This window comes from Oryzias latipes, chromosome 19, assembly GCF_002234675.1.
Source record: "Oryzias latipes chromosome 19, ASM223467v1".
In the NCBI taxonomy this organism is placed as follows: Eukaryota; Metazoa; Chordata; class Actinopteri; order Beloniformes; family Adrianichthyidae; genus Oryzias; species Oryzias latipes.
This window is the reverse complement of record NC_019877.2, coordinates 23,189,486-23,216,768: the sequence shown is the minus strand read 5'-3', so window position 1 is coordinate 23,216,768 and position 27,283 is coordinate 23,189,486. Positions and strand designations below refer to the sequence as shown.

The 27,283-nt window shown below is 45.5% G+C and overlaps 1 protein-coding gene across 3 annotated transcripts in view; it reads left to right on the top strand.

Moving 5' to 3' along the window:
* Window positions 1-27,283, top strand: part of jmjd1c (jumonji domain containing 1C) — a 98,403-nt gene that overhangs the window by 58,233 nt on the left and 12,887 nt on the right. Inside the window, exons 3-12 of one of the 3 annotated variants that reach the window (XM_023949614.1) lie at window positions 2,209-2,322; window positions 17,201-17,306; window positions 17,460-17,584; window positions 19,641-19,784; window positions 20,515-20,556; window positions 21,967-22,210; window positions 22,338-22,895; window positions 22,970-23,270; window positions 25,364-26,246; window positions 26,353-26,508. In XM_023949614.1, coding sequence (XP_023805382.1) covers window positions 2,209-2,322; window positions 17,201-17,306; window positions 17,460-17,584; window positions 19,641-19,784; window positions 20,515-20,556; window positions 21,967-22,210; window positions 22,338-22,895; window positions 22,970-23,270; window positions 25,364-26,246; window positions 26,353-26,508 — 2,673 coding nt within the window. Of the gene's footprint in view, window positions 1-2,208; window positions 2,323-17,200; window positions 17,307-17,459; window positions 17,585-19,640; window positions 19,785-20,514; window positions 20,557-21,963; window positions 22,211-22,337; window positions 22,896-22,969; window positions 23,271-25,363; window positions 26,247-26,352; window positions 26,509-27,283 lie in introns of those variants that run through there. The other 2 variants (XM_023949613.1, XM_023949616.1) reach the window with 2 other exon arrangements.

Sequence of the window (27,283 nt, the reverse complement as noted above, 5' to 3'; positions counted from 1 at the left end):
TGTATAAAATCTGTGGTTGTAGCCTCCAATAACTGCTTCCCAAGTATTGGAAGCATTTTTCTGACATTCTGCCTCCTTACAACAGTTTTTTTCTTCATTCTACATGTCACAGTTCTGTTGGTTTCATCGGTTATCAAGCTGTTCTTTACTGCTGGATACTATTCCATCCCACTGCTGATTCTACCATTAATGAAGCCTGAGACTTCATTATTTATCAAACAATAAAATGTCACGTTGAGCATCAGATATGTTTTATACAAGCTTTTGAAAGGGAGTTTAATCTGAAAAATGGGATAATTCCATGTTTGAAGGGTCTATATCGTGCTAAATCAACGTTTGGAGCTCTTAAGTGTATTATAATGTTAATTCCTCACCACAAACAATTTCAAAGTGGAATTTTGAACCCTTTCACACAGAGGAAGGCGGAGCCTCAGAGATCAAGTCGTCTTACTTCCGGGTCGCAACATGAGCTGTGAAAATAACTCATTTCATTGGACCAGTGTTTTTCAACTAGTGCGCCGTGGGAAATCACTCTCATTAACTGATCTAAAAACATTTCCCATCTCCAGGATATCAGCTCTGTGTTCATCCAAACAGGCCCTCATAAAACACTGAGTAGTTAGGAATATAAGAGATAATAAAATACTTTTTTCTTTTTGTTTATTTGATTCTATTAAAGACATTTTGATCAGAATGACGGTACCGCGATTTAGCTGCAGCTACAGTTTTTTTTTGAGAAAGTCCCGCCCCTTTAACCGTCTCCACCAATCATTCTTGGAGTCTTAATCACACGTCATCAGTCTGACCAATCAGAAGTGGTTAAAGTCTTCACTTCCTTGTTCTGATTCTGCTCATAAAGTCTCTCAGTTCCAACAAAAATACCAGCTAAAGCTCGTCTTTAGCGGTGTAACTTTCCACGGGATCCGGTGTCAGACCGTGGAACAAGTGAACAAAACCATGAAGCTCAGAGAAGAGAGTCTGTCTGCAGTCGGCGGTTATTCGCACTACATCTCCCATGATGCACTGGGTTAAAGTGACACCGGCTCAGCGCACAATGAGTCTCTCCTCTTAACGTCTTGAAACCACAACAAACACACATCAGTTTTTAAATCTTCTAACTTAACTTTTATTACATCTTTTAGAAAAAACAGCTGCAGCTTCCAGCTTTTTCTGCCACAATTATCACAAATATTTATGTGAGATTGCAGAGGGAATGTAGATCAATACAGACTATGAGATTTTCCTTTTATTTCCAATTTTTGGATGCTGATGTGCTGCGGGATTTTTGACAAGGTTAAAGTGTGCCGTGGCTCAAAAAAGGTTGAAAAACACTGCATTAGACCATGGTTCTTTGGTGTGCCAATGGTCATACATGATCATATATATGTACATAGATATCGTTTACTCTGAAAGGCTGAAGAAAAGCCGGGAATAGACTCTTCAATAAACTTTTCTCTGCAGGTCTGAGCTGAAACCCTGAGTTCTGCAGTCCTTACTTGGGCTGAACAGAGTCCATCTACTAATCGTGTTATTTTCCAGTTTCCTTTGGAAGAAACATTAGTTTCATATAATAGAGGGGGAAAATGAGGAGATGGAGAATGATGCACCAATGATGAAAATGAGTGTGTTGTTCCCAGCATAGCAGATGAGTAAAGTGAAGGAGTGTGCAGCTGCAGCCTCCTGGCTGTGTTTCTGCGGCGGCGGCGGCAGCAGCAGCTGAGCTCCGGCGTCAGCCCGACACACTCTCTCACACAGGCTGTTTGCCCAAGTGGCAAAAAGGCAACATCAAAGCAGAGTTTTCTGCGTTTGAACTGTCAGACTTCTCCTACTCATTAATTTATTCATGGAGCTCTGAAGCTCTTCCTCCTCCTCCTCCTCCTCCATTCATCATGGCTCCACTGGTGCCTTTCCTCCCTGTAATCCTTTGCTTATCTCTGTCATTTTTCTTCTCTCCTTCATATCTGCCCTTTCTTTGAATTCTTGTCTTGATGTCTTTTTTTTTTTTTTGGGCACATTTGGTTTAACACCTACAACCCTAGGATGGAACGGCAAATTTTTTTCCGTGTTGTACAGTTAACAGAAGGCTGCTGTTTGTGAAAAGGGAAGCTCTTACTCCAGTGTTGACGTGCTGTTATTTTGTTAGTGCTGCAATTCTTGTGTAAATAGATCTATCCTAGCTGACAAGCACATCGTTTGGTTTGTTTGCAGGCGTTTAAGCCGGTGGTGGGCAAGAACCTGCTGTCTTCGGTAACGGCGGTGGAGTTCTTGTTGGATCGTAAACTGGACTTTCTGTCTGAGCATTCAGCCTGCCAACCGTACCAGGTAAGGGGCTCCCACACACATCCTCACAGAACCCCCCGGACCAAGGAAACGACCAGGCTGATGTGGACTGCTGAGGACCACTGTTGTGATGTCACAGAGTCGGGATGGGTTTGAACCCCACCAGTCAGTGCAGATGGTTCTCCCTCCTGGACTCTGGTTCTGGTGAATGACGGAGCACGAAGAGTCTTAGAAACTGGCCAAAGTCCTCCCACATAATGTTCCAAAGGTTAAAAAAAACAGAAAACGACAGGAACTGCAGCACATTTGGGAAAAGCTACCAGTGCAAAAGAGAACTTTTTCTGGAGTTGAAGAATTTCTGAACCTGGCTTGCTAAGCACCAGTCACTTTTCTTTAGGTTCCAACCATTAGTTGAGGCTGCAGCCTGTAACTCAGCCCCTCCCACAGACAGCTGGAGAAGGCTCTTCTAAAGAGTCCTTGCAGAATTTTTCTCCTTTCCTCCATTAGGCAGAGTTTTATTTGTCCCCATTACTATTGCTGTTGCTATTGCTTTGGTAAATAACTAATGGTGGGGAAAAAGTCCACTTTAAATGTACCGTAAATTCCGGACTATAAAGCGCACCCGATTACTAGCTGCACCCACCCATTTTCACGTGTTTAACTACTTTTATACCACCCAGGAGTTCCGGGGATGCCCGGAACTCCTGGGTGGTGGTGGGGTGCTCGTCTGGGGCTGTGGGCGTCCTTCTCCGGTGGGGCCCTGCGTTGGGCGCTCCCGGCGCGGCGGGGGGGCTGCTCTCCTGGTTGGGCTGGGGCGGCGCTCTCTTTCCCTCCGTGCCTCCCTGCTCTCTGGCTCTGGGGGCCTTGCGGCGGCCCTGCTGGCCCTGGCCTGGGTGGCGGGCTTGGTCGCCCGGGCGGCGGTTGTTCCCTGCCAGTTCCCGTGTGGCGTTGGGGGGATTTCGGCTGCCGCTGCTGCTGCGGTGGGGGTCTTGGGGTGGGGATGGCTGGGCACTCTCCCTCCTTCTTGTCACGTTCCACCATCCATTTTAGAAGAACATAAACACTCACCTGAGCACAGGTGTTAGCTCACCTTTGCACTAATAGCTTGCATGACTGAATGACTGAAATATTTCACACTAGTTGGTTTTAAGGCATAGGTATGCGTGTGAACACTATCTGTTTTGTGTACATGTCGACAGGTGGACATTTTTGCAGCTAGCAGGTGTGTTTATAACATTTGAGTGTGTGTGTGGACAGGCCCCGCCCTTTTTGTACTACATTTGAACCTTACCGTAATGATTAACAACCAGTAAACTTGTTGCTTTATGCTGCTTCATGGTCTTATCCCCCTTCCCCTCCTATTATCACCCTCCTACCCCCCCCTCTCTAACGTCCCTCTCTCTTCTCTTCTTCCCCTCTTTCCTTTTCCGTCCGGTCCAACACCAAAGATTTTCAAACATGATTGAAATTAATAAAGTTTGGCCTCAATTCCAAAAGGGGTTTATTCAGACATACCTTTGGTTTGTCTGAAGATTAATAACCCCTCTTGTTAAAATAAAATATGTCCAACACAAGAGGCCCTCAGCTCTCATCTGTCTGCCTAGCTGTTGGACAGGACTAGTTAAAAAAAAAAAAACTACTTTTATACATACACAAGCCGGGTCGGAGTACAAGCCGCATGTATTAGGCAACATTGTCATCCTGACAAATCACGTCCTGACTCCCAGAGTAAGTGTGATTTATTAGCATACAGTGGGAGGAGTCAGCTTTTTCCTCAGGCTCATGTATTTGTGTTTATCTACATCTGCCAAACAGCATGGAACTCTATTCTGTTCACAAGTTCCTCAGTTATGGTTTTTTTTTATTTATTTATTTATTTATTTTTTTTTTAACTTATTGACAATCTAGGTATCATACATAAAATTACAAACAGTAACCATATAATCAACATTACATCCCTCAGTTATGATGAGGAAATTTACATCCGCGATCCCCCATTTCCCATGAGTCTTAGGGGCTAAAGGCGGGGCCAATGCCCGCTCGCCATTCTGTTGTACATGTTTAAGAATGAGCAAGTATCAGCAGTGCATGGAGGGGTGAACAGGTAAAGCTCTCCTTCCGCTTGTGTCGCGGCAGCGTTATGGGAGTAACAGGGCTGGTTAAAAAACACACTTGTAAAATAAAGCAGCGACGACTGAAAAGCGCGCGCCTCAGCGCGATACGCGCGCCTCCTCGCGGCGCGTGGGTCAGAAGTTTCCTTCCACAACAAACACTGTTGCTCCGCGGACGCCTCGAGTAAGCCCTGGCTGCAGCCTGCAGAATGGCTCGACGCCTCCGCGCTCCCGCGCGCTCCTTGTCTCCCCTTCCTATCTACTCCGACAGCTCTGGCCAGGGCAGCTTCAAGGAGGAGCGCTTCGTCCCCATTGCGCCGGTGGACGGAGCAAATCGTGTCTGTGCAGAGCAATCGGACTTAATACTGTACGTTTTGTGTATGAGGGGCGGATGCGTTGTTACGTGTGGGAGCCATCAGACTGCCATCGGCCCCGCAGCTCACACGACACGCAGTCTCCAGCTCACACGGAGGCTGTGAGCGTTTCAATGCAAAACTCCGCTCAGTCCTTAGAAACCGTTAACACGACCACGTCAATTTGTGTTTCCAGTCGTGTCCCGACAAAATAAAGGCTGATGTTATTCTCACATATTTACGTGCAGCCAGCCGAGTCACTATGACTCAGAGGTAAATTCACTCCATGCGCTGTTCTCTCCGTCACGCAGCTGACCGGCTTTTCCAAACCCGATGGTGATGGTGGATTTTTTCACGCTGTTTTTAACGATTGCTTTTAACTTGAAAGCTTCATCATATTGTAGTGGCGATCACGTGCACGTTGGGTCTGATGGCACCAAAGGATTCTGGGATGCGGCCGGGCATGCGTGTTTCGTTTTGTTGAACCATGAATGAAGTGTCTAAGACCTGAAGTCAAGTCCATGCTGTTTGGCTGCTTAGAGGTGTGTTGAAAAACAAATGACTTGTGCTTGGTGTTAGATAGAGAATACAAACCATTCACTGTGTCCGAAAATGCGTACATGGCGGCCGCCAATTAAAACCATAAATTAGCCGCGTCACTGAATAAGCCGCACAGCTGTAAGCGCAGGAAAAAAGTAGCGGCTTATAGTCCGGAAATTACGGTAATGTGAGCTGGATGCTCTCCTGTCTGTGTCACAGTCAGCAGTGACGGTGCATGGATGCTGTACCACCTCTAATGTGGGCAATTGGAAGTTTGTATTTATCAGGTAATTCGCTGCTTTTCTTTTAGTTTTATTTTGGGGAGATTTAACATTTTAGTGTTGACATTTCCAGCGAATCTGGACTAGCGTTTAGCAAACAAAATGTATCACTAATTTATTTGGAGTCACGTTCAGTGGGAAAGGGAATCAAATTGGGAACTTTGTCACTGAAAATGAAATCAGATGCATAGTTTGGCAGTGAACCCCCCCCCCCCCCCCACCACCACCACCACCACCACCTGCTGTTGTCCTCTCATCCACATGTGGAGCAATAGTTTAACTTGACCTGTACACATTTTATATAATGAGTTGTTCTCCCTGAAAGCATGTTGAATGTTTTTTGTCTGACTGCAGATGAGTTCTTGTTGTTTTCATCAACTGTCGTCTGGTTACTGGAGAGCATTTTCCTCTTCAGGTGCTGGTTCCATTCCAGCTGAACAGATTTCTCTGAGGTTTTTACGGTGAACCTCTAGATTATTGAAGGCTTGGACTTCCTTTTGTCTTCAAGTGGGCATGGGGCTGCAACTTCTGCTGCTGATGTCAGCAAGAAACAAAGTCCAGTGTCTGACACACGTGCATGTCTGGCATCAATGCGTGGTTGATGCTCTTAACTTGTTTTCTGGTGGTGGAAACAAAAAGCACAGTTCACTCCGGGCTAGCATCTAGCCTTGGGGAGGGTCAGTGTGGCTAAAAAACCTCTACTCAACTTTGCTGTTTGGCATGTTTTTGATGGAATGATTTTACACTTTAAAATAGTTTGTTGCTTTTTGTGTAACACTGTGCTGTTTATAGTGTGAAATGCTCATAAAATATAGAACCTGAAGTAAATGTTATTGAAAAGTCCAAAGAAGGACAGATATACATTATAGTGCACATTTGTATCCAGTTTAAAAACGTTTGTAAATTCTGCTCTCAGCTGTAGGACACAGAGAAGCGGACCCTCCCTGGGCTCAGCATTGTACCGGCTAATGAAAATGCCTTTAAACACTGCACCCTGGCATAGCGCAGGAACGCCATAATGCAGAATTGCTAAAAGGTCATTGAAAGTCTTTTATGACATCTGTGGTTACGTCTTCTCTGAAGGGCAGGTCAATTGTGCGTGGCGTCCTGTGTAAAGTTGATTCTGGCCACTTTAGGACAAAGTGCCTCCATCCAAAGCTAGCAGATCCAGAAATTATATTTTTCCAAGTGGAACCAACCAGTTTCTGATATGTGTTGACGTCTGCTCAGGATTTTGCTTTAACTTAGCTCAACCTCCCCATCCCGCATCTGGTTAGGGATACTTTATCCTGTGCATTGACTGTCTAATGTCATGAGGGCATTTAAAAACTTCTCCAGGGAGACCAGTTCAGTTAGGTTGCACTTCCTATTGCTTCATGTTCAGCCAGGATGTGGTTTGATAGTGTCGTGATGAAACTCACGGTTCCTCATAATCTGCCGTCTTTCCTTCAAATCTGCGACATTTGCTCCAGCGTTTGTGATGTTACATGTCACAGCAGGAGAGCATCTGCTGAGATCTTTAATGTTCATAACACGTGGGGTTCTTGTAGAAACATCCTGGTTGTGGTAGCTCCCTACAGAAGGAGGTTCGAATGCAACTTGGCCTCAAACGGTTTCCAAAACCAAACTTCTCTAATGGTATTGGTTCTTTGGAAAAAAGAGGACAAATATTCACCATGGAAGGTTTGTACCTGGAAGTTCTGTATGTCATCACTGTTGACTGTATGTGGGAACTGGACCGAGCGAGTGCGACGGCACCTACAGAAAACGGTTCGCTTCAGGTTCCAGCCAAATGAAGTCAATTCAGTCGCCATTTTTCGCGAATCCAATCCAAGTCATTGTTTCTATGGCAACCATTCTCACCAATCAGGAGTGAGCTTGTTGAAAGGTCACAACCCCCACCGCTTGAAAGCGTGTTCGGTAGAATCTGTCAAGTAAACGCTTTGAATGTTCAACATGAGACCACCCACTTTTATGGAGACATCTGATTGGTCAGTTTATAACTTGAATAACCTCAGAAAAAATATATATAATAAAAAAAGAGGATTATCAAGAAGATGTTACAAAATAAAGGTATCAGATCCAGAACGGTTCTTCTGACCAATAGAATGACTGACTGAGTAACCGTTGTTTATTTCTCTATAGACGTCTATGGGATTTTGGCTTCTTGGAGCCACTTCCTGTTTGTAACACCAGGGGGGAGGGGTCACCCAGACCAGTCAGTGGTCATCACACTAATCAAAGTCTGCGGGAGAGCTGCTGTCGGGTGCCCTCCGCTGATCTACAGCACCGCCTTGTTGTGTCAAAGTTAACCTACGTGTTTCAGTCGAGGTTTTTCACTGAACGTGAGGATGACGACGGATGAAACTGATTCTGCTGCTATGCGTAAATGACAGCCACAGTCCATGAACTGCAAGACCTTGTTGGCGTAAAAGCAGAAATGGTTCCAGATTTGATCTTTCCTTTGATTTCATAGTAAAGACATCATTTCTCCCTAGCAAGATTGTTGTCAGTTTCCCTTTATCATAGATGTAGTGATGCAGGAAATCGCCGTCACAGAAGTTAGTTTCACTACCAAGACGTGTCTGATGCTGCTTGGATTTGTTTGTATCAAACGGAGGGAAAGGCAGTGGAAGCAGGCAGAGAGCCAACATCTTTTTTTCATGTTGCTGTGTCTTTGAGTCTTTGTGTGTGTGTGTGTGTGTGCGTGTGTGCAGGACTCTTGTTGTATTTCTCCGTCTGGAACATTGTGTTCCTCTCTGTCAGCCAGATGGGATGACTGGGTTGTGCGCTCACACCCTCACCCATCCATTTGTGCCTTGGACAAGTCCAAACGCAGCAAGAGGGAGAGAGAGGCGACGGAGCTGCTGTTTTTCTTTGTTTCAGGCTTTGCGGAGTCGCCGCCATGTCCTGTGATGACTCATGCTCTGAATCTGTGTAGACGTCATGCACGCTCTCAATCCTCTCTGTTCTGTCAGCCGTCAGTGGAAGACCTGGAAATGCAATGGAACCAACGTTTGCATTCAAAGTTCAGGGGGAAACCTGCTTCTATTGGGTTTGGCGTGAATGAATGTCAGGTTCTTCTCGGTTAGCTGTGTCCAGGATCAACGTGAGGACATGTGCTGAACTGTGCTCTGTGTTCCACGTGACCGCTGTTGGCCAAAGTTCACAGGTAACGCTGGCTGAGAAAGCCAGAGGGCTGAGGATCACACAGGTTTTCCTGAATAGTCTGCATGATTCATGCAGCTCTTTCCCCACAGATACTGCTTGAACAGGCATTTCTTAGTGGGAGACTCCACTGGAGACAGAGCTTTATCCGGCTGCACGATATGAGGAAAACTCGCGATATGCGATATTGGTGATTAATATTGCGATAACGATATAATTCGCGGTATATAAACAAATAGCAAAACAACCAAAAACATCATTTCCATTTCACTGCAACAGTTTAAAAATTATACTCCAAATGACCCCTGGCGACATAGGAGGCAAACATCAAACATAAAAGGGCTCATCTGATTCATCAACAACGTAAACGGGTCCTTCCGATTGGTTAAATGCATAAGGGGATTTATTTCATTTGTTCAATATTTCAAGCTGCCATGAGATTGTTTTAGCACATTTATCATAACCATTTATTGCGATTTTCGCCGTCTTTTGCGGTATGCATATTGCACAGCTTAATGTCGCGATAACGATAAATTTGCGGTATATTGTGCAGGCCTAGTGAGCAGTAATGGATGCATTTGTGGAGCTTTGGGATCGCAGAACTTCTTCATTATTAAGATTACTATCAGCTCTTCTGTGCTTCATTGATTCTTTTGATATGTTTGCTTTGACATATTTTGACTTCAGAGTTTGTGTTTAGTTTTTGCTTTGCATTAAAAACTACTCGCAGCATTTCTTTACAAATAATTCACAGACAAAAATACAAACGTCCACAAAATTAAAACTTGATCTATTTTTAATTGAATTATATCAGTAAAAGCAGGTCATTTATATGTAATGAAATTTTGTGTTTTAAAACCCCTTCCCAAATATTCTCACTTATATATTTTTGTATTTTTCTATTGTCTTCATCTGTGGTTCTACAGTCTTTATCTGTGGTTCTGCAGTCTACATCTGTGGTTCTGCAGTCTACATCTGTGGTTCTGCAGTCTTCATCTGTGGTTCTGCAGTCTTCATCTGTGGTTCTGCAGTCTACATCTGTGGTTCTGCAGTCTTCATCTGTGGTTCTGCAGTCTACATCTGTGGTTCTGCAGTCTACATCTGTGGTTCTGCAGTCTTCATCTGTGGTTCTGCAGTCTACATCTGTGGTTCTGCAGTCTACATCTGTGGTTCTGCAGTCTTCATCTGTGGTTCTGCAGTCTTCATCTGTGGTTCTACAGTCTTCATCTGTGGTTCTACAGTCTACATCTGTGGTTCTGCAGTCTACATCTGTGGTTCTGCAGTCTACATCTGTGGTTCTACAATCTTCATCTGTGGTTCTACAGTCTACATCTGTGGTTCTACAGTCTACATCTGTGGTTCTGCAGTCTACATCTGTGTTTCTGCAGTTTTCATCTGTGGTTCTGCAGTCTACATATGTGGTTCTGCAGTCTACATCTGTGGTTCTGCAGTCTTCATCTGTGGTTCTACAGTCTTCATCTGTGGTTCTACAGTCTACATCTGTGGTTCTGCAGTCTACATCTGTGGTTCTGCAGTCTACATCTGTGGTTCTGCAGACTTCATCTGTGGTTCTACAGTCTTCATCTGTGGTTCTGCAGTTTTCATCTGTGGTTCTGCAGTCTTCATCTGTGGTTCTACAGTCTTCATCTGTGGTTCTACAGACTTCATCTGTGGTTCTGCAGTCTTCATCTGTGGTTCTGCAGACTTCATCTGTGGTTCTGCAGTCTACATCTGTGGTTCTGCAGTCTACATCTGTGGTTCTGCAGTCTACATCTGTGGTTCTGCAGTCTTCATCTGTGGTTCTGCAGTCTTCATCTGTGGTTCTGCAGACTTCATCTGTGGTTCTACAGTCTCCATCTGTGGTTCTGCAGTCTACATCTGTGGTTCTGCAGTCTACATCTGTGGTTCTGCAGTCTTCATCTGTGGTTCTGCAGTCTTCATCTGTGGTTCTGCAGTCTTCATCTGTGGTTCTGCAGTCTTCATCTGTGGTTCTACAGTCTTCGTCTATGATTCTGCAGTCTTCATCTGTGGTTCTACAGTCTTCATCTGTGGTTCTACAGTCTTCATCTGTGGTTCTACAGTCTTCGTCTATGATTCTGCAGTCTTCATCTGTGGTTCTGCAGTCTTCATCTGTGGTTCTGCAGTCTTCATCTGTGGTTCTACAGTCTTCATCTGTGGTTCTACAGTCTTCGTCTATGATTCTGCAGTCTTCATCTGTGGTTCTGCAGTCTTCATCTGTGGTTCTGCAGTCTTCATCTGTGGTTCTGCAGTCTTCATCTGTGGTTCTGCAGTCTTCATCTGTGGTTCTGCAGTCTTCGTCTATGATTCTGCAGTCTTCATCTGTGGTTCTGCAGTCTTCATCTGTGGTTCTACAGTCTTCGTCTATGATTCTGCAGTCTTCATCTCTCGTTCTGCAGTCTTCATCTGTGGTTCTGCAGTCTTCATCTGTGGTTCTGCAGTCTTCATCTGTGGTTCTGCAGTCTTCATCTGTGGTTCTGCAGTCTTCATCTGTGGTTCTGCAGTCTTCATCTGTGGTTCTGCAGTCTTCATCTGTGGTTCTGCAGTCTTCGTCTGTGATTCTGCAGTCTTCATCTGTGGTTCTACAGTCTTCATCTGTGGTTCTACAGTCTACATCTGTGGTTCTACAGTCTACATCTGTGGTTCTGCAGTCTACATCTGTGGTTCTGCAGTCTACATCTGTGGTTCTACAATCTTCATCTGTGGTTCTACAGTCTACATCTGTGGTTCTACAGTCTACATCTGTGGTTCTGCAGTCTACATCTGTGTTTCTGCAGTTTTCATCTGTGGTTCTGCAGTCTACATATGTGGTTCTGCAGTCTACATCTGTGGTTCTGCAGTCTTCATCTGTGGTTCTACAGTCTTCATCTGTGGTTCTACAGTCTACATCTGTGGTTCTGCAGTCTACATCTGTGGTTCTGCAGTCTACATCTGTGGTTCTGCAGACTTCATCTGTGGTTCTACAGTCTTCATCTGTGGTTCTGCAGTTTTCATCTGTGGTTCTGCAGTCTTCATCTGTGGTTCTACAGTCTTCATCTGTGGTTCTACAGACTTCATCTGTGGTTCTGCAGTCTTCATCTGTGGTTCTGCAGACTTCATCTGTGGTTCTGCAGTCTACATCTGTGGTTCTGCAGTCTACATCTGTGGTTCTGCAGTCTACATCTGTGGTTCTGCAGTCTTCATCTGTGGTTCTGCAGTCTTCATCTGTGGTTCTGCAGACTTCATCTGTGGTTCTACAGTCTCCATCTGTGGTTCTGCAGTCTACATCTGTGGTTCTGCAGTCTACATCTGTGGTTCTGCAGTCTTCATCTGTGGTTCTGCAGTCTTCATCTGTGGTTCTGCAGTCTTCATCTGTGGTTCTGCAGTCTTCATCTGTGGTTCTACAGTCTTCGTCTATGATTCTGCAGTCTTCATCTGTGGTTCTACAGTCTTCATCTGTGGTTCTACAGTCTTCATCTGTGGTTCTACAGTCTTCGTCTATGATTCTGCAGTCTTCATCTGTGGTTCTGCAGTCTTCATCTGTGGTTCTGCAGTCTTCATCTGTGGTTCTACAGTCTTCATCTGTGGTTCTACAGTCTTCGTCTATGATTCTGCAGTCTTCATCTGTGGTTCTGCAGTCTTCATCTGTGGTTCTGCAGTCTTCATCTGTGGTTCTGCAGTCTTCATCTGTGGTTCTGCAGTCTTCATCTGTGGTTCTGCAGTCTTCGTCTATGATTCTGCAGTCTTCATCTGTGGTTCTGCAGTCTTCATCTGTGGTTCTACAGTCTTCGTCTATGATTCTGCAGTCTTCATCTCTCGTTCTGCAGTCTTCATCTGTGGTTCTGCAGTCTTCATCTGTGGTTCTGCAGTCTTCATCTGTGGTTCTGCAGTCTTCATCTGTGGTTCTGCAGTCTTCATCTGTGGTTCTGCAGTCTTCATCTGTGGTTCTGCAGTCTTCATCTGTGGTTCTGCAGTCTTCGTCTATGATTCTGCAGTCTTCATCTGTGGTTCTACAGTCTTCATCTGTGGTTCTGCAGTCTTCATCTGTGGTTCTGCAGTCTTCATCTGTGGTTCTACAGTCTTCATCTGTGGTTCTGCAGTCTTCTAATTCAGCAGATGATTGTGTTTAGTGTGTTTAATCAGATCAGATGAACATTAGATGAGCTGTATTCTGATGATGAGTTCATGTCTACAAAGACGAAACATCCCATTCTCCAAAGAGCGGAAGCTCGGCCCAGAAGAGAACAGGTCTAGAGCAGGTCTAGAGCAGGTCTAGAACAGGTCTAGAGCAGGTCTAGAACAGGTCTAGAGCAGGTCTAGAGCAGGTCTAGAACAGGTCTAGAGCAGGTCTAGAGCAGGTCTCTTGCGTAGCTAAGTAGTAGTATTTGAATGTGTTTACTATTATAGATTTAGTCAGTATCCATGCGTTTGAAAACAGGAAATGGCGAGCGCTGCAGCTGCTGCATCACTCGGGCCGGATCCGTCCTTCCAGCCGCCCACATCAGCGGCGGGAGCAGCCGGAGGCTCCGAGTCTCCCTGGCACCGCCGGCTGCGGCGCTTCCACACACCCGTGCATTCCTTCTGCCTTAAATCAGCCGCTCCGCTCCTGCAGACCTCCGAGCCACAGAGCGCATGAAAAACACGCTGCGCCGTGGGTTGGCGGCCACTCCCCTCTCTGTTTATCCAGTTGGACAGGAAGAACGGGGGGAGGGAGGAAGGGAGGGAGGGGGATGGGCTACAATCTGTTTGGCATCAATTTGACAATGAAGTCACTGTTTGAAAGGCCAGCCCTGTTCTGCAGTCCTGTTGGTAGACGGTAGTAGCGGAGACTCCAGTCTGACCCAAGCCCGCCAAATCCTTTGTCACGTCTGAACCCTGAAGTTAGCCGAGTCCGTTTCTTCATCCGATCTGACGGGATCCAGAACCAATTCTGCATGATCCAAAAAAAAGTGTGTGCATGGTGTCCCGCCTCCCTGGGGCTTTTCCAGGCTGCTTCCCTTTAGGGAGCTCCTGGACACACAGCCATTGTGTGGAGGCGTTATGTAATCGCAGCAGAGAAAGCCTTCAGGCTTCATTCAGACGGACAGGAATTCTGACCTTCCCTCATAGAAGTGCTCCACTGTTCCATGAGCTCTGTCTTTGCACTAATGTATTTTTACCAACCAGGCACTTTTTGGCCTTAAACAGCTAAGATTGTATTTTTGGTTGTTTTTAACTTGTTCTTTTAGCATTTTTCTGATCATGGAGGACATGTATAAAGAAAATGATGGTTAAACTGCCTTTCTGAGTATTTCTTTATACAAATTGTCCTGAATCAGGAGCAGACAAAAAAAAACGTTTGAAAAAATCAGTGTTCCTGCTCTGCTCCATTCTGATCATCCACCTGCAGACAAATGGATCCAGGAACGTCTCTGTTTTCCTGGTCTGAGCTGGGATCTGGATCAGAACCGTACGGCTGGATGGCTACCATATTACTATTGGTAGTGTGGGGTTGTGAGCAGGAGATGCAAGCAGATTAATGATGGGAAAAGGGGACAGGCTTACTTTGCACCAACAGTCCCGCCCACTGCTCTGAGGTGAATTTCACATGAACGTCTGCCGCTCTGCCGAAACTATGTCCTAGAAAACGACACGGGTTTTTGGATTTTGTCTAGATGGCATAAATATGATTTCAGGACCTCTGGGAATGCTTTGAAAACAGATCAATAGATGATCAGAAAGAGAGACTTTCAGGATTATAAATCGTATTAATTTATAAATAGATGTCTAAATCCGTCAGGAAGCTTTGGAGCAGAGTCTCAGCAAACTGTCAAACATTCGGCGTCTGTGTGAAGCAGGTCTCTGTCTGTCAAACCCACCGAGCAACAAACCGCCTTGCTCTTTACTTTTTGTTTTCCTTTCTTTCTTTGTATTGTTTGGCATCTCCAATAGAGATTCGTTTTCCTGTTTCCATGTCGTTGTTAACACGCGCACACATACCTACATGAACCAACAAACACAAGGCGGCGTTGTGTCTCTGAGTCAGTGTCGTCTTCTTCTCATCATTGTTGGACAGTTTCTATTCACTTTTAGTGGACTTATTGTAGCAAGAGCAGAATAGTTGAAATGTGTTGCATAACAAACATTTTCACAGGGGTAATGCCCCCCCCCCTTTAGACATCGAAGGTGTAGATGCATAGAAACCTCTAATTATTAGACATTCTATTCTGGTTTCTTCCATAAAGCAGCTTCCATTCTTCTCAAAATGATCAGACGCTGATTAATCTAAACTTTTTGTACCTCTTTAAATGCCTTTTAACTGGTGTGATGGTTTCTGTTTGGAAAAAAAAAGCAACCTTGTTTTTCTATTACAGAACTTTGATTTGTTTGTTCTTTTCTGCTTAATCTCCACTGTTTGCATTTACCATTGTTGGTGGTTGTAATTAGATTACTTTAAAAGTGTATGTTAAGCATTTGATTGTGACGTATTTGGTCATTTTTGGGGAGGGGCTGCAGTGTCTGTAGTAATCTTGTGTTTCAGAGTTGTTTGAAAGAATAAACCTTTTTATCAATTCCCTTTTTAACAGAAATACTTTTTTGTTGGTCGGGTTTAGTGAACGCTGACCAGGACACTCTGATAACAAGAATGGACACTTTGATTTGAAAGTAAACTCTGAAGGATGATAATCCTCGTTGCAGATTTTTCTGCTACAGGTTGACTCAAGATTGCAGTTTGAGCTCTGTCACTGTTGCCATGGAAACCTTATGTAAGTGGCAGAGTCGCAGAAGTAATGGAAATAAAGTGTTCACCAGGCTAGAGATGTTCCAGTTGTGATAAGCATCGATGCCAATTGACTCATCAAACACCGATGAGAGGTTTGGGCTCATTAATGACTGCGGCTCTGATGGCATCACGCGTGGTCGTCATGGTGACCGTGTCGTCTTGGTAAGGCTAAATGTGCATCTGAGCAGGTCGTGGTGAGGGCTGCTGCAGCGGCAGGAGACTGTGTTTACATCGTTATAGGCTATTCCCAAATACTCTGGACCTGTTGGTTCTCTTGTCTGAACCAGAACCAGAACAAGGTCATACTCTGGGTTAGCCGTCTGCTGGATAAGACGGGTTTGATCTGTGGGGATATCTGTTAAAAACAGAAGCCTTATTGATGATAACGACCAGCATCGGTGAAGGCACCACAATAGCTAATCTGCCTGTCGGAAGACAGTTTGCTGACTCTGCAAACGTCTGTCCAAGCTCTCCTGGTTAATCTGGCAGAAACTAATGAGATTCAATGCATTGTTACGTATACATTGAAGCCAAAGTTCTTACTGTTCTGCAGAAAACGATGTGCTTTCAGACACTGACAACTGAAGCAACTGACTACATTCAGCGGTTTGAAACTCCGCTTTGGAAGTGACGCTTTGATGAAAACTTTGGAATAGTAGGTAATGAGAACCTAACTTCAGTTAGGACCTGTCGGTCCTCGTGATGATAGAAGTCATCTAAAGGTTAGATTCCCGCCCGGCCTGCCCATGTGACAAAGCGTTTTGGTGAGATACTGAACCCCACATTGCTCCTGGGGGTTGAAGGTTGGCGCCGCCATCAGTGTGTGAATTTGTGTTTGGGGTGTAATGATTTGATTTAACATAAATTTGGTTCATATCCCAATCTGTGGTTGACGATCCGATATACTGACCTAAAATCGATCCGGGACATCTTTAGCCAAAAATTCAACCAATGTGACTCAGAGATGAGTATCTGGGTTCAAAGGGAACATTCTTGGAACATCCTAGTACACTGGATGGTCACATGACTTTGCTACATTCAAAGTGTTTCCCCCCATTAGACTGGAATGATGGACTGATCATCACGTGTGTGTTGTCCGCTGTGATGGTCATTCTTGTGTTATAGTAAAGTAAACCGACAATGCCAGTTTCCAGTAAAGATATAATTGAGTCATGTCATTTTAAAACCATTTGTAATTCTATAGGTCGATTCGACTAACAGACAGATGGATCTGGTTGGATGAATGGATTCATCAATTAACCGTAACAGCCTGGGGGTGTGGATGGGGGAATTGAACTGTGACTGTAAAGCCTTAATAAGGGGAGAACTACAAGGAAACACTCTTTACCCCCAAAAGACTTTTGCAATTCTTCCTTTTCTTCAGCCGGAGAGTTCGTAAGGTCATAAGTCTCCCAAATGTTGTTGCTTTGGAGTTGGTGTGTTTCCCTCTGCTGTGGTTTACCATCACACACTTCAGGAGGGTCAGCGTTCTGCCTTTCATTCATTTTCTTGCTTTAAAACATCAGGACTGTTTTGGATTGGGGTGTTTGTTTCCTCTCAGAGACAACAGGACCCAAAACATTTCATTTGCTCTGTGCTGAATCCATTTGAGGTTTCCTCTGGATGACTGTTGCAACAGTTGAGATCATTTTTCTTTGTTGGAGCATTAGTTGTGTTGTGACCCGATGTTCTATCTGTGTTCCTCAGGACGAGGTGGACAGTCAGAACCCTCTGTTCAGAGACAATCCACAGCTCCATGAAGAAGTGAAGAGCTGGCTGAAAGACCAGAAGGTGCAGGAAATATTTATGCAAGGTAAGCATTTATGCATCGTTGTCTTCTTTCGGGAGGCTCTTTGTCTGCAGATGGCTGCACAGCGCTCTGCTCTGCCATGTGATTGTTGGAACTGCTGTGGAGGAAGGAAAGTGGTGCATTTCATGAACTCTACCTGTGTCCTCCCCCCTCCAGGACCCTACTCACTGAATGGCTACCGAGTGCGAGTGTACAGACAGGATTCGGCCACCCAGTGGTTCACGGGCATCATCACTCACCACGACCTTTTCAGCCGAAACATGGTTGTCATGAACGACCAGGTACCCGCACCCGCCGTCTGTGTCACACACACCGAGTGTTGAATGCATGTATGAGCTTTACTGTCACAAACTCGTGGCGCGTTTATCTTTGCATGCACTAGAAAGATGTTTTACAAATTGAAAAAGAATAATTTTGTACTGCTTAGGTCCTTAAAATAAAAAAATGTCAGGGTTCACATTGACCTCATTCATATTTGGGCTGCAATAAAATGGAGACATTCTGTATCGACTTGTTGCCATGGTAACCGGCGGTTTAGATTTCCTTCGATGGCCCTTCCATTACGGATGCTTGCACTGGTGTTCACTGAATAAACTCTGATCAGGAAACTCTCAGGGCTCTTTGGGTCTGAGCTGGGTCGATGGGGGGGTGACCCATGAAGAAACCCGTTCATAGAGGGTTATTTTTACAGCCATCGTTCTGTCCATGCAACAGATCAGGGTTCTGCAACCTGAGGCTTCAGAGCCACAAAAACAACAACACATTGTTTAATTTTAGAAATTAAGGTTACCTGGTTAGCGCTGATTTATATTTAGCTGGTTAGATTTATGAATTTATGCTCCAGGTGTTTCTATTTTATTGTTGCTGTTGTTTGTATTAGTATTAATATTATTAAGTTAAAATCACCTGTTTTCTTATGCTGAACTACAATGTTTAGTTGCTGTCCTGGGGAGGACAGGTGCTCCAACTATGTATTTGTGCCCAATATACATGTTATTCTGGTAAACCACGAGCCAATAGTCCTGTTTATATTCGGTTAACAGCTGTAGTACATAGAGAAACAGTGACAGCCCATCATAGTAGACTTAATGTATGACTAGAAAATGTCATTTTTACCCTGCAGTGTTTAAATCCAGTAGTGACAAAGTAGCAAACAGAAAGTTTGTATTTCTGTCACAGATTCTGTAAATTCTCCCACATAGAAAGATGAGTTTGGTCTTAATGATAGAAACATTTTAGCTGTGAAACAGAATAAAGAATCCAGAAAATTACACTGTTTGATTAAAAAAAAAATAATAATATTTTAAAGTGGAGCAGAAAAGACATATTTGGTCAATAACAAATGTTTACTTCAGTACTTATTACAGTAATTTTACGGAATGTTACCCTGGTTTGCTCACACTGTAGCTGCTATTTTGGTCCATTCCTCCATGCAGATCTTCTCTAGAGCTGTGATGTTTTGGGGTTTTTGCTCGGCAACACAGACTCTTGCAGAATTTGTAACTATACTTTTGCCGGTATACACAACATGTGATGGGACTCTGTCACTCTGTTCACATTTCAAAAACAAATTAAATGTGGATTTTTGATTTTGTCTAGGACGGATTTTTCCTGTAATATGTTGGTGTTTATTTTATAAAAAAAAATCAAACATAAACATATGAGACTCAATAAAAATAGGTGGAGCTTTTTAAGGTATCTGGTGTCAGAAAACGGAACAACTTAAAATCTTCTTAAATATCTGGTATGTGGTAAGTTAAATGCAATCAATAAAACAGGAAATTTAAAAGTAAAAAAACAGATCTTTCAAATAATGCATACTTTTTAATAGTTTATTTGGTTCTTAGTTATTTGTTGGTTTGTTTTTCGTGTTATCTGAAAGACGGAGCATGATTTTACGGCTCTGCTGCTGTTCTCCAGTCACGTTCTCAACAGTCATGTGTTTTAAAGAACTGAGCACTTTCACATCCCTGGACTGTGACCAGCGGTTTGAGCACACGCTAAACACGCCAAACACGCTTCTGCTGCCAACAGCAAAACAGCCTTCAAAATAAAAGCAGAAGGCTAGGTTTCAATCAACATTCTTTTTACCTTGAGACATAACGGTTAGTCAGAGTTGGGGTGTAACGATTAAAAGACTTGATCCATGAACCGATTTAAACTCCACAGTTGGGATTTCTTGACGGCAGAGAAACCACTGAATGGTTTCAGAATATTTCCTCCATATTATGAAGCAGAAATGCTCGTTGTACTGCGTCTGGGTGAGCTTGAATAATTGCAGTGGGTTCAAATCCTGCTGAGGGTTATGATATAAAGGTGAGAGTAACGTGTGTTCAGGTGCTAGAGCCCCAGAACGTGGATCCTTCGATGGTCCAGATGACCTTCCTGGATGACGTGGTCCACTCTTTGCTGAAAGGAGAGAACATTGGCATCACCTCTAGGCGAAGGTCGCGGTCCAGCCAGAACAGCAACACGGCCCATGTGAGTAGAAACACGTTAAAAGAGAAGAATAAAACTTACACTTTCTGGGATTTTATTCTCAGTCATTATGTAGGGTTGCTTTCAATTGTTTCCACCTTACCTAAATCTAATGTATGTTTCCCAGATATGGTGCCACACAATATGCATGTAGTTGGTGTTTAGGAACAAGAGAAATTCAGAGAATTGATTCTCTTCCAGGACTCTTGACTCTCGTCATTTTGTCCCAACAAGCCCCCAACCTCATTGTAATGGGCTTACATTGAACAGTTGTGTAAGATGTACGTAGAAATTATGTAAAATACTCAAACTGCTCAAAGCTGAATTCACGTAAAGACCCGTCGCACACGACGAACGAGAGAAAGGCTTATGGATGCCGTTTATCACGCGTGGATCACCAAAGAACGAAACTTTGTATGTGGAAAATGCACAAAATGTACGTAGCGACAGATTGACACGGCCTTTAGATGCAGCTTGAAACTGGAAAAAAGGCAAATGTCACCTAACAACGGTTGATCCAGAAGCTGCTTCTGCTGTGTGGCTGCTCTGTTGGCTTCAGTCAGCTGTTGTTGTTTGGCTTCATGTTCTGCCATTACTTTACTGGTAACATTTTCCCCAAAAGGAGCTGACACTGAAAACTGTCAGTTCTCCTGCAGCTGGGAACACATTTCTTCTGTTCTCACATTTTATGTCTGTTAATTCCTCTTTTTCTCTTTTCTTTTTGCCTCCAAAGATGGCTGGAGGCCGACCCTGCGGAACCACTGGCAACTCTCAGGTATCCCTCAAATCCCTCCTTCTCCTCCAGACCCCCCAGCTGTCTCTGCTGTCTGTACTCCAAACACACGATGCGGTCAAGTTTGCATCCAGCTGAAAGGATGATGTTCCTTCAGAAATGCCTGTGTGAATGCTGACGAGCAATTTACAGACGTTTAAGACTGATGCCATGTTTCCAGTGAATCCCCCTGAAGGAATGCTCTAAAGATCCTTTTTAGATTCAACGTCACATACTATTTTCAGCCAGGATTACCACCAAAAGTGACTTTTATTCTGAAGGGGCTTCCTCTGGATGCAAGAAGCCATTTGTAAATCATAAATTAAACTAAGATCAGGTGACAGAGCTCAACAGATGCTGATTTATTTATTGTTTGGGCTTTTTTGCAAAAAAATTGAGGGGGGGGTTTCTTTCTAAAATTCTGCTCGACACGTTTTTTAAGGATTTTTAATATGAAGAAGTACGAATAAACCACGCTAAGAACACGTAAACCAACGTAGAACATGAACCGTGTGATTATTAATTCATCAGTGATTCCTGTATCAATGACATAATTGTAATGTGATCTGTGATCTAAAAGTTACACATCGGTGTTTCATGCGTGAAAAGTCTGTAACGGTCGTGGAAAGACACATTTGTGTCTGTATCTCACAAAAATCACACACAATTGCATAAGATTTACGTAATAATTGCTTATAAGCTACGTGAAATACGCATAAACTGGTAAAATCCAAAGGTTTTTTCTTGTCTGTTGTGTTGCAGCCTCACACACACACACGAGGGCTGCAAATGTCTTGTCAGCAGGATGCTGCAGCTCAGATGTTACCACAACCACGAGTGACGTAGAGACCAGCCGTCTCTGATTCAGGAGGCTTTTGGTCTTTTGTCATGGAGGAAAACGTGTGAAAACTGTATTTATTATGGACGTTAATCCATGAAAAAGTCAGATTCGAAAGTCATTCCCATCAGACCCGACTTCAGTGGCAGAATCGCGTGTTTGCTGTTAGTCCTTCAGACTGTGTGGATGTCACTGGATTTTATCAGCCGCTGCTTTCCACAGTATCAATAATCGTGTTTTGATTGGAGGTGGAAGGCATTGATGTGGTCGTACGCTCACGGGCAGCTAAAAGCTTCACTGATCAGAACGCTGGTTCCTCCCTGGTTTCAGTGCTGGTGTGTGAGGAGCTCCTCTGCATGTGTGCACAGATCTGCTCCCCGTCGGCATGTTAACAGCTGCAGGCCGGCTAGCAAGCCTGCCGTTAGCTTCTCATGAGTCTCTATCCTAAACCGTCCACATGAAGAGACCCGAACAGCGGTGAACGTCTGCGTTTCTGTCTCCACAAACCTTCACCAAAACAGTAACACTTTGTATCTGTCTGTTCCGTTTCAATGTCATTTCTTTTCTTCCAGCAGAGTCATTACACACGAGCTCAAGCGAACAGCCCCCGCCCAGTGATGACATCATCGGGACCCAACCCTAAAAGCTCCCCCCAGCAGCAAAGTCAGTCTCAGCAAGTCCAGCTGGCGCTCAACCCGTTGCATCACTCGCCCGGTGGGAGCGGGCGTGAGCAGCGAGAGCCGCGCGCCTCCCGCTCCTCCAGGAGGAAAGGCTCGGACAGCAGCGTCCCAGAGGAGGACAAGGAGGCGGCGGGCCGAGGTGAGCGCCACAACCAGAGCATTTTATTGTGAAAATCCCTCTGAAAGTTGCCGTGGGAACTGGTAAAAAGGGTTTAATAAAGGGAAGAAATCCAAACCAACCCACTTTTTCTCTGGTGTTTGTTCAGAGTCCAAGGCCAAAGTGAAGCAGACGATGAACAAACGCAGGAAAGGCGAGGAAGATGAGAAGAAGGCAGGATTAAAGAGGCTGAAGACAGAAGTGACGTCCGACCTGTCGGACTGCAGCGACTCAGAAAACCTCCACAACAAGAGGACCACGGACTCATCCTGCTGCTCTTCCTCCTCCTCATCCCTGTCATCTTCGTCCTATTCTTCCTCCTCCTCCTCAGAGGTCAACTCTGAGAATGAACTAAAGATGCGCAGCAGCGATGAGGTACAAAGTACCATTTCCCAAGTGGAGGAGGAGGAGGAGAAGCCAGGGATGAAGGGACCTAAAATGAATGACTCCTCCTCTCTCGTTGGTCACTTATCCCCGTGGGCAGACATGGAGGCTGCAGAGAAGCTGAAGAAGAGTGTGCTAAAGGAATCAGTAAAAATGATGACAAAGGAGGAGGAAGAGCTGGTGGCAGTCACACAGATCACTCAGTCTCCTCTTCAGCCGTCGCAGCTGATGGTGGACATGAGCCAGGGCGGACCCTTGGAGAGCATCAAGAACGCTGTGAAAGGTACTCTGCTGAAGGACATCCGGCGCCGATCCAGCGCTTCTCCGTTCTAATGTTTTTGTCGGCGTTTGTTCCAGCTCCGGGCGCCGCCGTCATCGACATCACGGACGACGCCCAGGCCACGGTGCACAGAGAGAGCTCGGAGGCGGTGTCGGCGCTGCTGGCGTCCCAGAAGGCCGAGTCCACGGCCCTCTCACCCTACTTGCCTCTCAACCCGTCTCCGGTGTCCTCGCCTCCCGTCCCTCCAGCCTCCTCCCCATCAGAGGGGTGTCGCAGGACGGACGTGGAGTCGCACGCCAAGCAGCACGGCTTCATGGGAGGCGGCGTCCCTTCAGCCAAGAGCAACAAAATAGAGTTCGGTTCGTCGGAGGTCATCAGGTGAGAGCAGAGGCAGTAGCTTTTTCCACGGAGGCGCTTTGACCTGCAGCTTATGTGCAGTCATACAGTGTCCACCCCCAGGGGGTTCAAACCCGCGGTGGGGTCATACTAAAGGTTACAGAGATGGAGTGACGTGCGGGGAGGTTGATGGCAGGTGAGACCCTGAATCCTCTGGAGTCAGATTCACAAGAACTGAATATCTCAGTATTCAGCAGCAAACAGAAAAGATCAGGGGGGTCAAACCCATTTTCACTGGGGGCCACATCAGCATAGTGTCTGTCCTCAAAGGGCCAAATATAACTTATACATGTAACTAAATGTAATCACAAATAAATGTAACTACTCCAAACTCATTATTTATTTACTATAACTTTTTAAATGACAATTACAGTTGCATAGAAAACATGTGTTTGCTTGTTACTTTAGCGTAAATCCTTTTACATTTGATTCCGCTTGTTAAAACACACATGACTGCATTAATGAAGGTTCAAACTGTCCAAGTGAATAAAGAGTGATAACATCAAACTGAGCTAGAAAGAACATGTATGTTATTTTACATAAAAAGGCTGCACACAGCCTCACATCCAACTGACAACAATTTGTCTGCAAACACACAGAAGACCTGCACACATTGAATAATTACAGCTACACATAAATAATATGTAATCAACTAAAAAAAAAATATTTTAAGAAAATTAAAAACTTTTTGCTCTTGTTGGCCACATAAAGTGACATGGGGGCCACATTTGGCCCCCGGGCCTTGAGTTTGACACATGTGGCTGATAAGATATACACAAGAACATATTTGTCCTACAGAGAATATTTCTGTCATAGACATGAATAGAACACTCCTCCTGTGTATAAATAATGCTTATATACTGTAAACAAATGAAAGTATACAGATGTGTTCAGCACACATTTGGACCCTCAGTAACGATCTCTGGTATTTTTCCAGCTTCAGATTCTGGTGCTTTAATCGGTTATCAAATATCTCTGTGAAAATGATCATAACAACAATTCTTTTAGGCCTAAAATGTAGTTTTCAAAAACTTACATGCTTGGCTTTACATTTTTAGTCCATGTCTTGATCCTTCTCCACGTCCTTAGTTCTGTTTCTACGGCACCAGTACAGCTGCAAAGCAGCTCACGTCTGCCCCCTGCTGGCGAGGCTCGCCTCACCAGCAGCCTGTTCTGCGCTCTGACGGTACGTCTCGGTTAAAACTGCGCCTTGCAGTCAGACATGAGGCGAAGCTGTGAAGCCTCACCATCTGAATCACTGAAATTCAGCGATTTCACCTCAATCTGTGGAAAATCTGTCGAGTCAACTGAAAATGCATCTTTAACACGGATCCATGGAAAAAATATTTACTCAATGGACGTTTTTCTTTTTTGTCACAATCACAGGTGAGGCTGAGCCTCACTTGCCTCACCTGACCACACGTCACTGCAGAGATGGGACCCAAAGCATCTGGGGGGGGGGGGGGGGGGGAGCGTATCTGTCTGCTTGAATGCTTTTCTTTTTCTCTACGCTCTGTGTTTCATTTACACGACAACCGCTTTGTCAGAGTGGATTTCCGTTTCCTCTTCACTTACAGCGATTTGTCCACACGGACAGCTGACTTCACTTTGCTTTGTAAACAAAGGAAATGACACAACAAACCCCCGTGATGCCGTGCAGATCTTCAGAGAAGATAACAGAAATCCTGGAGCTTGAAGCGGCTTCTGCACGGCTTCAATTCTACCCATGCATGTCTGAAAGAACGCAGGTTTTTCAAGAAAGAAACATCCAGAAAATTCCCTGAAGTCTGCTGAAAAGCTAGAGGGTCCAAAATGTTGGGATGTTCTGATCTCAGCCCGCCAAACCCGCACAGCTGCACCGGGCCGTCCACGACCTGCACAGACGTCCACAGTTGTGACTTGAGTCCAACATTGACGCATGCAGACAGGGTGAAGCACACCTGGAGCTGACGGGTGTGAACTGTTGGTTTATTCCCAGCAGGAGGGGTCAGGATTCCCCCCCCCCTGCAGTGTTTCTGACCGTCACGTCTGACCGTCTCATGGAGGAATCAAACGTTTGTGACTCTGTCTTTCAGGTCGGTCTCCTCCATGAGCGACAGCCTGCCTCTGACGGAGAAGAGCGTCCCTCCTCATCCTCAGCAGCAGCACGAGCAGCGGCAGTACACGTCCACCCCCCCCAGCACGGCCCCGCCTTTTTCCAACGAGGCAAAAAAGCTGCCCCCACACAAAACAAACACAAGTGCCCCCACAGACTTTGTCAGATCCAAAACCAGCCCCGGTCCCAACCCCAGCTCCTCCCACTTTGAGTCCTTGAAGCAGAAATCCCCCAGCACCCCCCAGAACCAGCACCACCCTGACCTGGCTGACCTTAAGGTCAAGCCCAGCCCCGGCCCGCTGGACGTCTCCAAACCCAGACCCAACACGTCCCCCGACATCTCCAAGCATAAAATAACCAGGTACTCCGAGGCCTCCCCCCCACCGGCACGCTTACCCACTAAGGAGGAGCCGGCAGAACCTCAGCGGTCCGGTTTCAAGCCCGTGGCGATGAGGTCGGAGGCGGGCGCCACAGGCAGCAGCACCAAGAGCCCCCTGATCATCGACAAGAACGAGACCTTCACAGTTTACAGGGATCCAGCGCTGGTTCAGTCGGACGCAGAGAGCTCCTCCAATCACGTGGCAGCCTACCTGCACCCCCACCTGCACCCCCTGCACCCCTCCTCCCCCCACTCGCCATGCCTGACCCCCGCTTCGCACACGCATGCGACGTCGCACCTGCTGGCGCCCCCTCACTCTTCGGCCCTACCTCACCCCCACCTCCTGGCCTCTGGAATGCTGCCGGCCATGCCCCCCCCGGCCACGTCGCTCCTGGGGAGCCACGCCCGACTGGAGTCTCCGGGAAGCCTGGGGCACCTGGCCCTCGCCCACCCTGCAGCCACACACCAGCAGCAGTTCTTACAGGTGTGTCTCTGCAAACCCCCACCACGGGGTTGTTAGGAGGGGGGCTGAATCCCTCAAAGCCACCGTTTTGTTAGAAGTTGGTAAGATTTTTACCCGTCTTTTTCAGGGTCACGGCAGGACGCCGGGGCTCAGCCTTTACCCCATCCTGTGGCAGTATCCTAACGGAACACCAGCTTCATACCCCCCAGGGCTCAACCTGCCTCCCACTCCTAAGTGGGTCCATTCTGAAACTCCCGTGAGCTCTGACTCCCCCCTCAGGAGGGTAAGTCCGGTCCCGGTTGGTTCTGGGATAAAATGTCTGTTCTTTGGAAAACACATCATTGATCTGTTGGACTTCATAGTGTTGTTTGTGGGAGGGGCTTCACTAGTGGGGGGTTCACAGTGCCGATTCTTCGGAGCAGTGGCCCCTTAAACCCCTCGGGCCCCAGAGAACACGCCAACTGTCCCGCAGACGGTACCGGGCCGCAGAAAAAAAGAACCTGACCTACATTTTTCTGTTTCACCTATAATCTGATCCTGAAGGAAGTTTTATTTTGAAAAACTGCTGGATTCTCTCCACCACGCCCGACTCGTTCCTGCTGCATGTCGTGTTGCTCGATCACGTGTCAAAAAATCAATCCGCCACTTCAAAAGACTATAACTTCAAGAGAAACGTGCATTTAACAGACAAAAACCAGGAATCTTTCCTCCAAATATGGTTTTATTGTGACAGCCGTTTCCACAGACCATAATAGTAGAATATTCAACAACCGGCCATCTACGAGGATGCTGCTAATAAAGTTGTTCAAATGCTGATGATTATATTTCCCAAGTATCAGTTTTAGTGACGTTTTCTGTATTTACCCTGAAAGTCAGACGAGGCTGAAGTTGGCGTCTGATTCTTTAGCTTCTACTGTGACAGTTATGGTTAAGAGAAACTCTAGATCCCGTTTTAATGGTTCCTGCAGGAAATCTAGAGGATGAGGATCAACTTTACCCTCGAAAGACATTGGACAGACGGGTCTGTGAAAACATGGTCTGACGTTAAACCGGTCTGT